Source organism: Plasmodium malariae (genome assembly GCF_900090045.1).
Source record: "Plasmodium malariae genome assembly, chromosome: 5".
Classification (NCBI taxonomy): domain Eukaryota; phylum Apicomplexa; class Aconoidasida; order Haemosporida; family Plasmodiidae; genus Plasmodium; species Plasmodium malariae.
The window spans coordinates 607,392-626,807 of NC_041779.1; the positions used below are offsets into that span (position 1 = coordinate 607,392).

General features: G+C 29.6%; 3 protein-coding genes across 3 annotated transcripts; 1 reads left to right on the forward strand and 2 right to left on the reverse strand.

Moving 5' to 3' along the window:
• Positions 1–56: 56 nt before the first annotated feature.
• PmUG01_05021000 (conserved Plasmodium protein, unknown function) lies at positions 57–6,880 on the reverse strand (the record flags this gene model as incomplete). The annotated part of the gene is made up of 2 exons (XM_029003407.1): positions 57–126; positions 330–6,880. The coding sequence occupies 2 exons, from the start codon at positions 6,878–6,880 to the stop codon at positions 57–59; spliced, it is 6,621 nt and encodes a 2,206-aa protein (XP_028860356.1).
• Positions 6,881–10,509: 3,629 nt separating this feature from the next.
• PmUG01_05021100 (conserved Plasmodium protein, unknown function) lies at positions 10,510–13,812 on the forward strand (the record flags this gene model as incomplete). Its single annotated transcript, XM_029003408.1, has 1 exon — positions 10,510–13,812. One exon carries the CDS (start codon positions 10,510–10,512, stop codon positions 13,810–13,812), a length of 3,303 nt encoding a protein of 1,100 aa, XP_028860357.1.
• Positions 13,813–14,403: 591 nt separating this feature from the next.
• On the reverse strand, positions 14,404–18,386 carry PmUG01_05021200 (conserved Plasmodium protein, unknown function; the record flags this gene model as incomplete). The annotated part of the gene is given in 2 exon segments (XM_029003409.1): positions 14,404–17,202; positions 17,217–18,386. The coding sequence occupies 2 exon segments, from the start codon at positions 18,384–18,386 to the stop codon at positions 14,404–14,406; spliced, it is 3,969 nt and encodes a 1,322-aa protein (XP_028860358.1).
• Between the last annotated feature and the right edge of the window lie 1,030 nt (positions 18,387–19,416).

Here is a 19,416-nt window from a genome sequence, read left to right on the forward strand (position 1 = left end):
ATTAAAAATACACAAAAGGTAGGAACAACAAGATATTTAAACTTGACAATTTAATTTTAAATATCAATAGGTAAATTATTTTTTAGTCTCTTTTTTCTCTCGTCCATGAGCCATTGCACAAAAGTTCTGCAAAAAGGGAAAAAAATAAAAAGGTACAAAAAAAAAAAAAAAAAATGAAAAAATATTAAGAAAATATAAAATAACATTCGAAGTACGCAAATATGTACGACTGGAAAATCACTCTCTAGAAAAAAAAAAAAATTATAGAATTAAAAAAAGGCAAGAAGTTAGACATGAGCAATATAAGTGAACATCTATTTTATGCTTACTTTTTTTTTTTGTTTCCTTTGTTTTCTTTTTGTACATTCGATTTTTTCAATTTTTCATTGTCTATGACGAAGTTTAAAGCAACATCCAACGGAATGTAGTTTTCTTTGTTTTTTAAAATATTAATTTTTGGTATCCCCTTGTCAGACGATGATAAGGAAGATTTCAAGTTGTTATCTTCTTTGATGCTCACTTTATTTATGTTTGAATTCTTATTAATCATGTAAGCTTGTTCTGTTTCTGTTTGGCTTGGGGGCACCTTGCTCCTGTTTTCGTTCACGCTTTCGTTTGTTGTCCTCTCTCTATCTCTCTCTTTATCGTCCCATTTAGGTTTCGGCTTCGTTTTCTCTTTTTCATTCTCTTTATCTTTGTCTTTTTTTTTTTTGTCTTCAGTTCCACTCGTCAGTAAAATGGACTCATTCTTTGCAGGTCCGCCTGATGAGCCTTTACTCTCTTTTACTCCATTATAGCACTCGTTAGAGTTAATGCTATTGTTACTTTTTTTTTCTTTTTTTTCTTTTTTTAATTTTTTATTTTCCGGGTGGTTCGTGTGTTCTCCTTCGTTATCTTCACCCACAACACATACTTCATCCTCATTGTACACTTCATCCTCATTGTACACTTCATCCTCATTGTACACTTCATCCTCATTGTACACTTCATCCTCATTGTACACTTCATCCTCATTGTACACTTCATCCTCATTGTACACTTTATCCTCATTGTACATTTCATCCTCATTGTACACTGCAACCTCTTCTTTCGCTTCATCCCTTTCGGCCTCACCTCTCTTGTACAATGGACCATTCCTTAACCTATTTTCATACTTTATGGAGCACAGTTTATTCAGAATATCATCATTGTTGTTATTCTTATAGTGATTAACTGGGTGCACGCTTTTCATATCATCCGAATATTTTTTTTTCTTTGTTGTTCTATTTATGGATGAGCCCCTACACTTTTTATGTGTGTCCGTGTTATACGGGTAATCATTTCCATTTGGATTATAATATCCATTATGGTAACAGCAGTCGTTGGGGAAATTGCAATTATTGCGCGTTTTCTTTTGCGATGCCCTTATTTGTTTACCTGACTCATTTATATCTTTTTTTTTCCAACTTCCATCACTATCGGTGAGTATCACTTTAGGTTTCGTGATGTTCAACTTTTTTAAATTCTCCTCGTCCTGTTCCTTATGATAAGAATAAGTGGACATAACTTCCTTTTTCATGGTTGACCTTTTAATACCATTTAAATAATTATAATTAAAATCATCAAACTTTATTCTGCTTAATGATAGTAAGTTTTCATCAAAACTATTTGAAAGAGAATGGTCAACTGACGAACGCGTGTTAGTGTTATGAAAAAAATGATCAGAACATTCTTGTAAGTACAAATTGTCACTTATATCATAATAGTGATTCTTCGTTTTATTATTCCATGTTTCATCGTACAAATTACGGTACATATATTTGTAATAGCTCCCATCGCTTGAAAATTCATCATATAATTTCCTTCTCATCCTCCTCTTCTTCTTATTATTCTTTTCTTTTTTCTTACTATTGCAAAAATTTTCATTTTTTTCATTACCTTGTTTAGTATATTCATACATATCACTACTGTTCATCTTTTCCTCTTTTTTTCCCCCTCCATCTACCTGTGCATTCTGTTGATCATCTCTTCTTCCATTCTCTTCAACCTCATTGGTACTATTCTGAATAACAATTTTTTCCCCTTGAGCCATTATTTTTTTTTCGTTGAATTCTCTACGTATTCTTAATTTTTCTTCAAACTCTTTTCTAATTTTTAATTCATATAATTTTCTTTTCATGTTTATTTCATTTTTTAATTTGTTTTCCTCGTCAATTTCTATCTTTTCTCCGTTAAAATGTCTTTTTATCATCTTTAATCTTTCCTCTATTTTATCATTCGACAGTTCGTACTTCCCTTCTGTGTGTACATTGCCATTGTAATTACTACCATCATCATTAATAACATTAGTTCTAACGCGTTTAATTATGTCTTCGTATTTTTTTCTAACCTGCGCAGCATAGTCCACACTTGACAGAAGCGGATCCGCGGGAATGTTACTACTGCTATTATTTTTGTTACTACTGCTATTATTATTCTTACTACTGCTATTATTAATGTTACTACTGCTATTATTATTCGTACTACTTCCATTATTATTGTTACTACTTCCATTATTATTGTTACTACTTCCATTATTATTGTTACTACTTCCATTATTATTGTTACTACTTCCATTATTATTGTTACTACTTCCATTATTATTGTTACTACTTCCATTATTATTGTTACTACTTCCATTATTATTGTTACTACTTCCATTATTATTGTTACTACTTCCATTATTATTGTTACTACTTCCATTATTATTGTTACTACTGCTATTATTGTTGTTTCTACTACAACTGCTACTGTTCTTGTTCTTACTAGGATGGAAATTAATTGAGTGAAATGATTCGTTCTTCCCTTTTACCTTATCAACTTTCCCCCCTCTTGCGTCTTCAAATAACACTTGTTCATGAAACTCCTTTGTGTTGTCCTTTAACAAACAATTCTCCTTATAGGTATTATGTTCTACATTCGTAAACTTGTTTGTGATACGTTTCTTCCTTTCACGTAAGCCGATTAACGTGCTGTTGATATGTACATTACTTTTCTTTTCACCATTCATGTAGTATAATTTATTTACCTGATTATCTGTCCTATCGCTCGTATTAGTAACTCCATTTATGACTACATTCAACGGTTTGTTGTACCTTTTCAATAATATATTACTTTCATCTGTAGACAATTCCTTATTTTCTTTTTCATCAATGGAATGAAACTTTTCTGAAATTTTTTTTTTTATATTTTTCTCTTCCCCAGATGAGATAACATCTGCATATAATTTTCTGCCAATAGTATGACTTATATTAGCATTGGGCAAAATACCATTTTGTTTTACTATTATATTTTCCTCTTTCTTCTCAATATAATTTCTACTATATACACGACTACTATCTGTAGCATCTTTTTGTTTCCCTACTATATTATTATTGTTCACACCAAATGGTAAAACATTTTTACCACCATGCAGTACACTATTTTTATTTAACTTAGATATCATGTATGTATTTGTGCTTACATTCTTTACCATATCTCTAGTTAAATTACATTTTTCATTGAAATTTTTGAAAATCCTGTCTTTTAAGATGCCAGACAGACTCCTTAATTCCTTTTTCTCTTTATCCACTTCTATCCTCTCTTCATTTTTATAAAGTTTTGTATCCTTATTCCTTTCATGTACTCGTAATACCGTTTTGTTTTTAAAAAAATGGGAACTTATAACTTTCTCTTTCCTCTCTTCACTTAATGAACGACTTGTCTTATTGTCTCTCTTTTCGATTCCCCTGTTTGTGCTTAAGTACCACTCACTGGGGGGGTCAATTTTAAAATTATTTAGGGAACCATTTTTATTGTTAAGGCCATTGTTAAGGCCATTGTTGAGGCCATTGTTAAGGCCATTGTTGAGGCCATTGTTGAGGCCATTGTTGAAACATTCTAGAGGGCTATTTTTTTGTTCACTTTTGAGCTCACTTTTGCAGTCATAGGATTGCGTTTGTTCCCCTTTCCCATTCACCTTCAAAGAAATAATACTTCTTCTTCTCAACTCAAAATATTTCTCTTTCAGATCATTCCAATTTACCTTTTCAATGTCTTTTTTCGTTTTATAACAATTAACGTTCAACTCGGAACCTGTGTATCGCAGTTCTTCTTCAGTCGTTCGTTGTAGCTGTGATGGCAGTTGTACTGGCTGCTGATGTTGCAGCTGTTCTTCGTCTTCCTTCTTTTTCTCATTGCCCTCGTTCGATGATAGCCGCCGCTCCGCGGTATCACAATACAGTAATGTGTCTTTGTTTTTAATATTCCTTACGTTTCTTTCATCTGATGGCTCGTTATTATTTCTCTTACTAATTGCATCCATCATTTTTGAACCCTTATCATTCTGCTCCTTCAATATATAGTCATTTTTCACCTGACCACGCAAGGATTTTACAACATCATCATGCGTACTATAAGTAATGATTGTTTTGTTTCCATTTGGTATGCTTGCACCCATCTTCTCATCAAAGTCTTTCACATATAATTCGCTTTTTTTTTGGACATCTGTTATGGTGTCCTCTAAATTTTTCTTATTAAACATATTCACTTCATTGTTTTTATATACAATTGATTTATTCTTATCTTCAAAGAGAGTGTTCTTTGCACTGTTGCAATCGTCGTTATGTGTTACAAACGAGTTTGCATCTTTTGTATATGTCTTAGTCCCATAGTTATTAATACATGCGGCATTACTACTACTAATATCACCATCGATGCTCCTATCCTTTCGCATGATTCCATTCACATCTAAAGAATTCGTTTCCTCTATTTTTTGACCACTGCTGATCATGTGCATGCCGTTCTGTGCATCCTCTTTCAACTCAATCGACCTTTCTATTAATTTGATTTCCTCAAATTTGTCTCTTATTCTTTTTTCCTCACCACACATTACCGATTCGTTAAACAGGCTTCTAAGTTCTGAAGTTTTGCTAAGGTACAAATTGGTATGCTCCTTCTTCTTTGACCCTTTTTTTTCCCGTTCCCCCATGTTAGTCACTACTATGTTAGCTGCTCCCCCCACCATGGTCTCCTTAAACTCCTTAGATTCCTTAAAATTAATTAGTCTCAATTCCTCCAATTTCATGTTCTCTTTTCCTTTTCCATTTAATAACAATTCATGGTCATTCATGCAAATGGTATGGTTATAGGTGGGTGGTGGTGATGCTTGAATATGAATAGCATCGCTGTGGTGAACTGCCTGTGTGTAATTCCCTTTGCTGACATGATGTACTTTATCTGTAGACTCATTTTTGTTGTCTTCACTAGTACTGGAATAAATATTTAACTCATCTGGCACTTTGCTATAATTAAATTTAACGTTGAAATTATTTTTTTGACTCTTTTTATTTGGCTCCTTAGGTGAATATGTCCCCTTTTGAACTTCTTCCCCTTCGTTTCCCCCTTCATTTTCCCCTTCGTTTTCCCCTTCGTTTCCCCCTTCGTTTTCCCCTTCTTTTTCCACTTTCACTTCCACTTCTGTTTTTTTCACTTCCATTTCTGTTTTTTTCACTTCCACTTCTGTTTTTTTCACTTCCTCTTCCCCCTCTCCTCCTTTTTTTTTATTCTTTTTTTCCTCATAACTCAACGTAGCGCAAACTTCATGGTACTTGACCCCTGCACCTACCTTTGCACTCCTGTCCTCAAAATTCAAATCAATCTTGCATTTTTTATCCTTGATCATCTTATCATAACTATTGCACTCGTGATTTTTTTTCCTTTCTTCAAAATTTAAAATAATGGCACGCTTATAATGGTCATTAGATGTATCATCATTCATGTAATTATGTTCAATGATTTTTTGATATTGCCTTTTTTTTAAATTATTATCCTCCATCAGCTGTGCTTCCTTTTCACTTTCTCCGTATTTATTCATATACTTCGTAGGGTATTCCCTCACATTTTTTTTATCTCCTTTCGTCAATGTTAACAAGTCGTTATATTCATGCTCGTCGTGATGATTAGGGGCAAGACGAATCTTATCATCACTGATATACTCCTCATTGGCAGTTCTTACCCCATCAATCGCACACTTGTCACTTGCATATTCATTACTCATATACTTGGCACTCAAGTACTTACCACTCCTTTTCGAGTAGAAAGTTCGTTCCGATTCTTTGCTACTACATTTACTGCTATTCATATTAACAAAAGTAGTTAGGTGTTCAATGCCATTTTTATCCGGCAATGATATCATATTTTTTTTATATTTGCTTATAATATCGTTTATTTTTTTTCTTTTTAACTCTTTATCATTGTTTTCATCATATAAATGATGTTTTTTCTTATTTGTGAGAAGCATATTACTACCCCTTAACTTGTAGTTAACATCCTTTTTATTAATTTCATTTAATTTTACTATCATTTCACTATTCATTGCACTAATTGGTTCTTTGCCCTCTTTATTCTTATTATTATCATTGTTATTATATTTATCATTTGCGCTTTTCTCCTGTCCAACAGATTTGCAAATTTTGTTGTCAAGATGAAGCTTCTTTTCATTGAAGAAACTTATGAATGCGTTATTCTTTTCCTCTACTGTTTGTTTATTACTTGCTTGTTTATCAAAGGTGTAACTAATATTTTTCTCTTCCTTCTTTACTTCGTTTATTCGTTCGCTCGTCTGGCTCTTCATCTGTTCTCCCATCTGTCCGCTCATTTGTCCTCCCATCTGTCCATTCATTTGTCCTCCCATCTGTCCATTCATTTGTCCTCCCATCTGTCCATTCATTTGTCCTCCCATCTGTCCATTCATTTGTCCTCCCATCTGTCCGTTCATTTGTCCAATCATCTGGTTGCCTATCACTTTTCCTATTCCCTTTTCCTTTAGCTTGTATCCGAAATTACAATCCATAACTTTTAAAACTGCGTAATTTATTGTCATCTTTTTAGAGCGCCACGCGCACTTGTGTTACATTTCAACGGCGTGCTAAAACTAAGTATATTGTCATATATAAAAAAAAAAAAAAATATATATATATAGATAGATAGATACAATGGCAAGATCACCTACTTACATGTCTGTAGAGGTGCTCTTGGTTCGTGTAAAAATACAATGTAATATTATACATATATATGTGCACATGGGTAGCCAGATTTTATTTATATTTGTTATTTTTACTTCGTTATATTGCCGTATTTCGCTATATTGCAATACTTTGTTATATTTTTTTTGGGGGCAGCACAAAATGTTCATGTTACTCTTTATTTTATTTTACGAACAATTTGAGCTTCCTGAAATATTTGTTTCTCTCTCTTTAAGCAAGTAGTTACATTTGCGTAAACCTACACGTGCACATAGTATACGCATTTTATGCACACGTACATGTAACTATAACCAAAAGAGAAAAAATTTGCTTCTTCCTTTTACACATATGTATGTACTATTTTCCTAATATATGTACTTTTGAAATAAATCAAGAAATAGTAAAAAAAATAAAAATGTTAATAAAAAAAAAAAAAAAAAAAACAAAACACAAAAAGGATAAAATATAAAAGGTAAAACGTTAAAGGTAACAGGTAAAACATGAAACAAAAAATATAAAAAATAAAACGTAAAATATAAAACAAAAAACGCCAAATATAAAACAAAAAACGTCAAATATAAAACAATAAACGTCAAATATAAAACAATAAACAAAACAGTATTACTTATGACAGAAGCTGTTGGTTTATTCAAAAAAAACAAAGCTGCAAAAAGGTAAACATTCCTTTTGTATGTAACACTGTACATTAAAAGAAAAAATTTCGACCACTTCAAATGGTAAGCTGTTTGACATGATATAAAATGATATGACATGTGATACATAACATACTATATGTAATGTACAATTTTTTTTTTTTTTTTCTAAGTAATACCTCTTCGCGCTACAACATTTTCGCTAATGTGATATATATCTATCGCTTTAAAAAAAAAAAAAAAAAAAAAAAAAAAGGAAAAAAAAAGGAAAAAAAAGGAAAAAAAAGGAAAAAAACGGAAAATAATGAACGAAACAAAATTAAACCTAATTAAGGAAAAATATGTCAAATTAATGCAAATTATGCCAAACTAAACGAAATATCGTGGAATACATAAATATATTCGCACTTATTTCACTTTTTACATAACCAGCATGCCATATGTTTTTATTATTTTTACCATTCTTCGTATGCATATGGGGTAAAAAACAAACTAACGGATGTATAAATATATTTTATTTCAAGATATACGAAAAATACGCATGTTTATGTTGCTAACTTTTTTCATATGTTCAGAAAAATTTACTTAGAAAAAATATTTAAACAAAGAAAATAAATACAATAGACAGTAAACAGTGGACAACACTGATTAAATGCGTATGAATTTTATTATTTTTTTTTTTTTTTATTTATGTATCATCCCTTTGAATATTATTCTTCTTTGGAAAGTACAAGTTTTAACAGCTTTCATTTTTTTACACTTTTATCTTTTAAAAAGAAAGAAGTGTACTACTATTCATTATTATTCAACACTGTTCACTTCTCGCTGCTCTATGTTCAGTGATTACAACTCACTGCTAACTCCTCACTGCTAACTCCTCACTGCTTACAACTCAGTGCTAACGCCTCACTTAGTTTACATTATTTTTTTTTTCCCCCCCCCCGATACTTTTTACTTAGGAGAGAAAACTATATACCATATGAAACTCCTTATTTGAAAAAAAAAAAAAAAAAATGCACCCTTTTGTGACCCCTTGATGAATCAAATATTTTGCTGAAATAAAAGAAAAAGGAAAAAACAATTATTCGCATTATACATGTGTACTAATTTAATATTGAATAAATGAGGAAGATATATGGTATTTGGTGAAAAAAAAAAAAAAAAAAAAAAAAAAAAAATATAATGATTCTTTATTCAGCCGTTAGAGAACAAGAAGCATTCTGTTACAGTTACTCGTACCATACTACCAAATAAAAATATTGATGTTATCTTTAATAAGAAATGTTAAAAATGTGAAATTTTGAAAAATATATTGAATTAAAAGCGTTAACGTGTGCACATGTGTATATTGCTTATGCACGTATCTATTCAGGTAGTTCGCATGGGTGTTCATTTAGTTCACCTCCTTCACATCGCACATTTGTCATCCAAGTATGAATAAACATTGTGAAGGGACCCTTGCTCTGCTATTGTTATAACAACTTTTCTTGATAAACCTTATATAGCGATATATAACTAAATTATTTTTTACAAAAGATTTAAAAAACTCCAGTAAAGTGCATTTAAAATGGCACGAAGGAGAAAGATACTTCAACATAATATCCTTTGCGCGAAAATGTGCATACCATACGTATATATATATATATATATATATATATATGTATATATGTATATATGTATGCATATTTCTATGTAATCATGCAGCCGTTTAAATTATGTAAAAAGTGAAATACTGTCACGTAAAATTCGTTTTGTAGAACGAAGAATTTAAAAAATTCCTGTTCAACTTATATCTGCTTATGGCTTAAAATTGTGTAGAAATTTTTTTTTTTTTTAAAATTTTTTTTCTCAAAAATATGAACGACGACGCTATTATTTGATATACCTTGTTTTGTTGTTCTTTGTTTTGATTTACTTAGTTTTGATTTACTTAGTTTTGATGCACTTAGTTTTGATGCACTTAGTTTTGATGTACTTAGTTTTGATTTACTTAGTTTTGATGTACTTAGTTTTGTTGTACTTAGTTTTGATGTAATTAATTTTGATGCACTTAGTTTTGATGTACTTAGTTTTGTTGTACTTAGTTTTGATGTACTTAGTTTTGTTGTACTTAGTTTTGATGTACTTAGTTTTTTTTTTACTATTTTGTATTACTTTGCTTTTTATTATTTTTCTTTTTTTTTTTTTTTATTTCTCAATATAACGGCCACAGCTTGTATTCGCGCAAAATTACGTAAACCATTTTTGTAGTTTTCTGCGTACGGAAGAAATACGCCTACGTTGTAAAGGAGCACATAAATACATATAATAGAAATATACATACAAACATATATACATATATGACATACACGCATATATACATGTTATGTACATGTTACTATATGCATAATATTGTGTACATTCACGTTGTAATTTTATTTTTTTGCAATTTCCCCACCATCGCACGAAGCCGAGAAACGATAGGACGCACGTACCAATTTATAACTCATTTAACGAAGCAACAATTACATAATACTTTTTACATTAACAACTTTGGAGGATACTCCTGAACAATTTTATTTGCGGTTTAAGCCCTTTTTTGTAGATGTAATATACCATTTTATTTTTACTTAATTTTGGTTTAATTTTAATTTTAATTTTAATTTTAATTTTAATTTTAATTTTATTTTTTTATTTTATTTTATTTATTTTTATATATTTTTATTTTATATTTATTTTATTTATTTTTATATATTTTTATTTTATATTTATTTTATTTATTTTTATATATTTTTATTTATTTTTTTTTTTTTTTCCTAAATTTTCTCCTCCAAATTTGTAATCAAACAAAAGCGATGCTTCTCAATACCTTATTAGAAGAACTTTTGCAAAAATGGGAAAGGAAAAAAATAAATTTGTTCAACGTATGTTTTATTTTTCATTCAATTAAAAACAGTTTAGTAAAATCAGAAGAGAGAAATAATTTGTTTATTAACGACCTTAAAGAAGATATATTGAAAAAGTATTTACAATTGCTTGACGACTCAAGCGAACAGAACACTGGGGGTGTAGGAAGTAGTAATGATGAGAATAAATATTTTTGCCTCGCTTTTTTCACATTTATTTTTACGTTAGAAAATGGGCTCTTGAAAAATGGAAATCGCTTCTCGACGTATTTAGAAGAGCAATACGTGAGGTCGTATGAAGGAGTCTTAGGAAATAAATCCAAGAGAAAAAGAAGCAACATCGACTCGGCAAGCCCAGCAGAGGAAAAGGACAACACAAAATGGACGTTGTGTAAAGGGAAACAAGCAGGGAAAGAGGCAAGTATAGAGCCACAAACAGAGGGATACATAGACACTCGGACAGAGGCACGTTTCGAGGAAACACTTCCAAAGAGCGGAGAAGCCAAAGAAGACTCCTCCTGTTTTACCGCAAACATTTTCAAAAAATTTGACGAGTTGATTAAAAGAGCGATAAATTTAAAAGCAGAAGACAACAGTGAGGATAACGAAGAATTTACATATTATAAAATGTGTACTGTTTATTGTGTACTTAAATTTATTTTTCTTTTATCAGAATGGAACTACAAAATGGGTGGACTATATTTCAAATATATGAAAAATGCATATGAGTATGTTATAAGTATAAAATTGAATAAATGGTCAAATAACAAATATATTATAAAGATGGTTAATACAGCACTCCTTCTAATTGTACACACGAACTATCATATTATAAAAAATAGTGAAAAGGAATTTTTTAATTTCATATTTATTCAATTACAGCAAAGGGAGCATTCACTAGTTATAGTAGAAGAACTGCTTGTTACTTTTTTGAAAAAAAAAAAAGATATCCTTTTAAATAAAGAGATATATATTAATATAAATAATTATGCTAATGATAATATAAATTTATTTTTAAAATATGGAAAAAAGGAAAATTTATTTTTCTTTTTTAATTTTATAAATGTATATAAAAAATTAATTATATCTCACGTTAACAATTCGGATAGAAGGACTATACCTAATATAAAAAATGTACACAATATAGATATAAACCTAAGTATTAAGGATATAATTATGAACATTTATAAATTATTAGCTTATATAGGGGATGTTTCAAGGGATTATATATTAAATAAGAATATTGATGTGTCCATAGAAGATGGTAGTAAACATATACTGTACTGCGAGGAGAAGAAGAAGGAAAAAAAAGAATATTTCTCTTCTGTTGGTAGCATTTTAGAAACAGTAAAGATGGGAGAAAATAAAACTCATGTAAATGAGTTCATCGAACGGATAGACAACAACCTCCAGAACAACATCTTCAGCTATGTAGTACATAACGTATTTTCCTTTTTTCAAGATTTAGTAAATGAATTAGATCCAGAAAGCATATGCATGAACGCGAACGATTTTGTGAAGTTTATCAAGCTGTTCTTCATCCAAAATAATGAGCATGACTTGTTTCTAGTTTTTTATTTAAAGGAAAATTTTGTTACATATTGCAAAGAATTGCTAGGAAAATGTCTAGGTATTTTTGACGAATTTGTAAGTAACGTTATTATATACTTATTTAAAATAATAGATATATTAGCAAAGAATAAATTACCACCATATGGTGATATATATGAAAAAAAGGAAGCAACAAAAGGAAAACTGTTCAACATATTTAGTAAGATAAAAGATTCGAAGAATCATGAGAGGGATGCAGATGATGCCTTTCTTCGCATTTATTATAGCCTTTATAATAATATGGTTCATGTTCTTTCAATTTTTCTTAAAAATTTAAAATACTACACCAATGAAGAAGTTAAAAAGATACTGTTAGTACATTTTGAACATTTCACTTTTTACATATTTAATCAAATCAATAATGTAAATTATGATTTAATTTTTCAAAATAGTAGATCCCTCTATTTAACCTTAAAAGTGTTATATAAGTTGATAAAAATAAAAAATTTCCATTTTGAATATATACACAATATATATTTTAATTTAACCAAAATGGAAAACAAACTACACAGTCTAAATCAAGAAGTAACATCCTATTCGTGTTATAATAAAAAGCGGTGCAATAATATACTCTTTCTGGATAAAATTAAAACGTATCTTCTAAAAAACTGTGGTGCATTTCTTTCCGACACGTACCCCTACCCTACAAAAAAGGAAAAATTTGAAAATTATGAAAAATGTGAAAAGCTTATTAAACGTGAGCTTGTAGAACCGACTGACCAAGTGGGGGAAAATAGAAACGTAAAGAAGAGAGGGGTGAAGAAGATTAAGAAGAATAAGGAGAAGATTAAAGAGAAGAATAATATGATGAAGTTGAAAATGAAGACGAAAATTCGCATGAACATGAAAGGCGTAGTAAAAAAAACAAAAAAAAATAAAATCAAAAATAAAATCAAAAATAAAATCAAAAATGAAATCAAAAATGAAAACAAAGAAGTAGTTTTAAATGGCACACCGGATGATGTATTATTAACGAACCAAATAAATTATACCAGTGAACACATAGAAGAACACATATCTACAATGGGGGATTCCCAGTACACCCCGAATAGCGCTACCGATGCACGAAATAAGCAGCAGATGGATGGCAAAATAAACGAAAAGGTTAGTATCACATGTGAAGAGAAGAGCAAAAATATTAATGATAAAGGATATGCTTATGTAGAACTGGGAAAGACAAAAATGAATTCCGAAAGGGATATATGCCATAGGAATGGTGAAAATACGAAAGAGCAAAAATGGAGAGATACCCAACTACCTTCTGGTATGACCCTCCAAATAATCAGTGATGATCAAAGGGATGAGGAAAATGTCAAAATGATGAATAATTGCGTTAACAATTTCCACCTGAATGACAACCTAAATGGATACCCAGGGGATGACCAAAGTGAAGGAACGGATGAGATGAAGCAGAAAAACGCTAGCATCTTGCTTAGAAAACATTTGACCGGAAAGAATAATAATGTATCGGACAGAGAGCACAACAAGGTAAGTGCTTGCGAAAAAGTTGAACAAATTATAGACGTAGACAAAAATATCGCAAATTTAAAAGAGTTAACGGATAAGATAAAAATCGTTTCATCCTCTGATGCTTTAAATTCGCTCAAGTACATGAAACAATCAATTTTAAACGATTTATGAAAAAAAAAAAAAAAAAAAAAAAAAATACAAAAGTTGAGAAGCAGGAAGGAAGAAAATGAAAAAAAAAAACAAAGGTGCGCGCATGCATGTGCATGTTGTTTTACGTGCGTACACGTGCTCCAAAAAAAAAAATATAAATATGGGAAAATAAAATATAAAAAAAATGAAATATGAAGTAGATTAAGACATAAAGCAGAATAAAACACGAAGCAGAATAAAATAGTAAAGTAATAAATAGTAAAATAATAAATAGTAAAATAATAAATAGTAAAATAATAAATAATAAAATAAGGTAACGATATTAAATAGCAAAATAGTGTAGTATCGTTGCAAAATGATGTAACACAATTACGCGGCAAAATAGTACAGCATAACTATGTAATAATGAACATAATTAACCACGCGGCAAAAAAGGACTCAACATCCCACAAACGGCTAACCCTTTACTTCATTCTGTGTGCTATTTGTTTTTTTTGTATATTTTTTTCTTTTCAATTTTCTTATTTATTTTGTTTAATTATATTTCTTATTAACTTCCTATTTTTTGGCTATGTTTTGCGGCTTGCACCTTTTATCTCCTTTTGCGTCATTTCACAGTGTGTACAAAAAGTAATAACATGAATCATACAAAAAGACATCATAGTTGTAATTGTTCATTTCATTTTTCTTATGTGCACTGTTTTTAAATTTATTCAAAATATTGTTTAACATATTGTTAACAGCAATGTTTGTGTATAATTCATTTTGCTCAAATTTTTTTTCTAACAGTGTTTTGTTTAGTGATATCCTTTTATTAACATATGTAGTAAGGTATTCCTTTTTTTCACATATAGTATTACTTTTCGCATGTATGGTTAAATCTTCCTCATTCATGTAATCATCAATACTATTATCACCATCATCTTCATCCCCTTCCTCATGACTTTCACACTTCAGCCCCTTTTCATAAAAATTATGTAATATTTTAACGTTCTTCAAATAATTTATATTTTTTGCTAAATAATCTGCATTCTGTTCATTCTTATAGCACCTAACAGTACCAATGTCAACCACACTTTTGGGTTTACTCCTTTCCCTGCTCGTATTCCCATCTCTATTACTACTTACATTTTGTTTTGTTTTCCTTTTGCTCACATTGCTCATTTTGCCCGTTTTGCGCGCCTTGCTCAAATGATAGCTCAAGCATTGAGGTAACGCATAGTTTCCCCTCCCCAGAACGCTAATAATGGACAAGATTAAGGAAAGATGAAAATCTGCGTACTGAATAATAAAATCCATTAAATAGTTCAAATAGTTTGAAGAGGACAAATTTATTATTAACAAGTTCATATTTTTAAATATTCTATATAAGGATCCTTGTATAAGTGTATATATATGAAAGAAGAAGAAATTAAACAATTCATTCATTTCTTTCTGTTCATATGATATAAAAGAATTATATACATTTTGATAATATAAATATTTTCTAAAAAATATATCTAAAAAGTTGGGGGTATAGGACAAAAAAAATTTAACGTGTATATTAATAGGCATTAAATATAGTAAGTAGTATGATACATATATGTGCATATATGTACATTTGTTATGTGTTAATAATTTACTTAATATATAAATTAAATAGTAATCTATATTTATTATTTCATTATTATTCTTTTTTCTTAATAAAGCACAAAAATCAACTATAATATTACAAGCTTTTCTTTTTACTAACAAAATAAGGTAAATGTTTTTTAACTTTAGATCATGTTCATATATAATTACATGTATTAGCATCTTCAATATTTGTAGACAATAAAAATCTATGTCTATGTTTCTATTTTTAATTATTCCATTCAAAAGAATTAACAACATCAATGATGCGTACATGTTATTAAACCTTAGGTTGTGATCCAATTCATTAAAAAGGAAAAAAAATATATTCGGCAAAATTTTGTTAATTTCTTTACAAGTGCTAAATATATGTAATATATTATTGTAATCAAAAAAGTTTATTCTATAGTTAATTATATCTTTTATTATTTCTAGTATATACTTTGACAAAATAATATATTCTTTATTTATAGGGTTGAACTTGGGTAAAAGAAATATGTTACTGTACTGCACATTACTGTCATTATTATTATTGTTCTTATTATAGTCCTTATTATAGTCCTTATTACGGTCATTATTATAATTATCATTGTACTCATCATTGTAATTATCATTGTACTCATCATTGTAATTATCACTGTACTCATCATTGTTATTACATGTAAAACATATTCCTTTGCCTCTTTTTAAATTACTATAATTCTCATATTCCTTTTTTTTTTTTCTTGTTTTTTCGTTCTCAATTGTATACAATATTTCGTAACACTGGTAGTCAAATTGTACAGCTGCACGCTCCTTTTTTACAAAATTGTTACTATCATTATTGCCATCATTATTGCCATCGTTATTGCCATCATTATTTCCATCGTTATTGCCATCATTATTTCCATCATTATTTCCATCATTATTGTCATTATTATTACCATTACTATAGCCATTATTTATATATTTTTTTTTTTTTCCCCTCTTAACTCTATTTTGTATAAAAAGCCAAAAGACTGTTAAATTTGCTTCCGCTGGAAGACTGTTTTGCATATCACTGAGCAAAAAATTTAACACATTTTTTTTTTTTTTATTTTCATGGTTCTTTATGTATAAATTGTAAAATATATTATTTTCGTAATTACTTACGTTTATATCCGCGCCCTTTATCATCTGATCCTTTCTCTGATTGATCCCATTAACCTCAATGTACATATTTTCTTTCCTTTTTACTTCAACTGCTATATCTTTACTGGTTTCTTCACTTGTCTGGTACTTTCCACATATATCGTTCACTCCATCATTCTTCCCACTTTTTGTACTCATCAGCTGACCATTCACATTACTGTTATTAACACTACCAATATTCCGACTTCTGTTTTGTTTGCCCTGCTGCTTATTTTCAAGCATCTTGGCTTCTTCTACCTCCGCTCCTGCTTCCTTTTTCGCTTCAGTAGTAGGGAAAGGATTATCACTACCATCGGCATTTCTATTGTTATTACTGTAGTCATTATCAATGCCATTGTCATCACCATTACTGTTGACACTGCTTCCTGCTATATCTTTCATAACACATGGGTCTACATTTTTCAGATCGCCCACACTTTCCTCATGCACCATATCATCCATTAGTACATCCTCATGCAGGATATCATGTTGATCCCCCACCATACAATCCTTATCGTAAAAATCGTCATTTGAAATTACTTTTTTCTTTATAATTTTATCTTTTATTTTATCCTTTTTATTTTTATTTTTCTTTGCTTTCTTTGTTTTCTTTTCTTTGTTTATTTGATCCTTTTGAACAATTTTTTTTTTTTTTTTTTTTTTTTTTTTTTTTTCTGCCTATAATCACCCATCTCGTTGTAGTAGTTCGTACTATTATTATTGTAGCTATTATTGTGGTTATTATTGTGGCTATTATTGTGGCTGTTATTGTGGCTGTTATTGTACTTGCTACTGTTATAGTTAGGGTTACTACTACCAATATAGTTCTTTCCACAGTTCCCGCTATTCCCGCTATTGCTACCGCTGCTCCTGTTGTTGTTATGCTCCCGATTTAGGCAATCATTAAACAGGGTGGTAGCACTGATACGGAATTTTTTTTTTTTTTTCTTCTTCTTGTTACTTTTCAATACGAACAAGTGGCTTTTTTTTTTATTTTTTAGCTTTGTATTTTTAAAATCTCTCTTAGATATTACTCTATAAATAATTTTATTATTTTTATATTTCTCATTATTTAAAGCAATGAAATTGTAATGAAAATTATTTTTATATTTATATGGGATAGTTACATTTAAATAATGACAGGAGTTCGTAAAATCATCTATGTTTAAATATTTATTAATACAAAATTTCTTTCTTTTTTCGAAAAATTTACTTGCTTCTTCAATTATTTGTTTAACACGTAATTCAATGATACTAGAAATTTGTACAAAGCTCTTTTCATTTTCAAATATAATTTTATCGTTAATTATGTTATAACATATACCTACATTTTTTATGAACTCCTTACTTATAAAGGTACCACTGTCATCATCCCTTCTTAAGCTACTCTTATCGCATTTTTTATTTCCCCTACTCTCCTCTTCCTCTTTTTCCCCCCCTGCTACTGCTTCTACATCTGCTTCTACTGCTGCTTCTACTGCTGCTTCTACTACTTCTTTTACGTTTTTATCTGTCATATTGGTTGCATTCATTATGTTATCATCATCTTCCATTTGTTTTCTTTCTCTCACTTCATCCTTTTCATTGTTATAACAACGTTCATCTCTACTCATACTATATTTTCTTCTTGTACTGTTTGCATTCACCCCATTCGACAAGCCAAAAAACACTTCATCCTCTTCATCATCCTCGTCCTCGATCATATTGGCAATTCCTATTAACTCATCATTAATACTATCATCTTTGAAAAATGTTTCCTTTTTATTTTTTCTCATATCATTTATATCATTTTTCAATGACATATTATTCTTAACCGGGTTAGAAAACTTATTCATTATTCATAATTTCACATAAAGGGAAAAATGTATGCGCTACGAATAGATCTGTACACTCAAGGAGGAAAAGCGTATGTGGAACGCAAAAGGTGGAAGGAATAATACACGCAAAAAAAAAAAAAAAAAAAAAAAAAATTACACACATTTGTACATGTACATAAACATACGCGCATATTTACGCATATACCCATATAAACATATATATATATACATATATATATATGTATATATGTATATATATACATGCGTACACAAACACGTGTAACTGCTTAACATTTAATCATAATATATATATACTGCAGCAAAAATGAAAAAATTTCACTCATCGTCAATTCATTGCTATATATTATTGTATAATTTTTTTGCGCAAAAATGCAGTCCAATTTTGAGAAAAAAAAATTGAATAAAGAAAAATGGTCAAATAGCATACATGTGCAAGCATATCGACATAATTTTTTGTCACATGTATACGTCATATTATACAATACAAAAATTACGTATACGTAGTTGCACGCTTAACATAAATGCGCGCGTAAAATGCTTAAACACTTTTGAAGACCTTTAAAAGGTTAGTAATAATGTACACATATAAATATATACACGCAAATATACATATATACGCAATATTCATATACATACAATTCTCATATACATACAAATCTCATATACATGCAATCCTCATATACATACAATTTTCATATACATACAATTTTCATATGCATACAATTTTCATATACATACAATTTTCATATACATACACTTCATGAACCTCCGCCATGTTCCGCATCATTTGAAGAAACACGGCTGCCTTAGTCAACGGTGAAAAACTTTGTTCATAATTTTTTTTTTAATTTTTTCCGTTCATTTTTAGACGTAAAACAAAAGATTTCACCTTTCAGCGTAAAACATGAACGTAAAACTTGAACGTAGATTATAATGTAAATTTATCATGAAATTATCGTAAATTTATCGTGAAATTATTGTAAATTTATCGTATATTTAACGTTCACCTACGTATGTACTTTTCTCA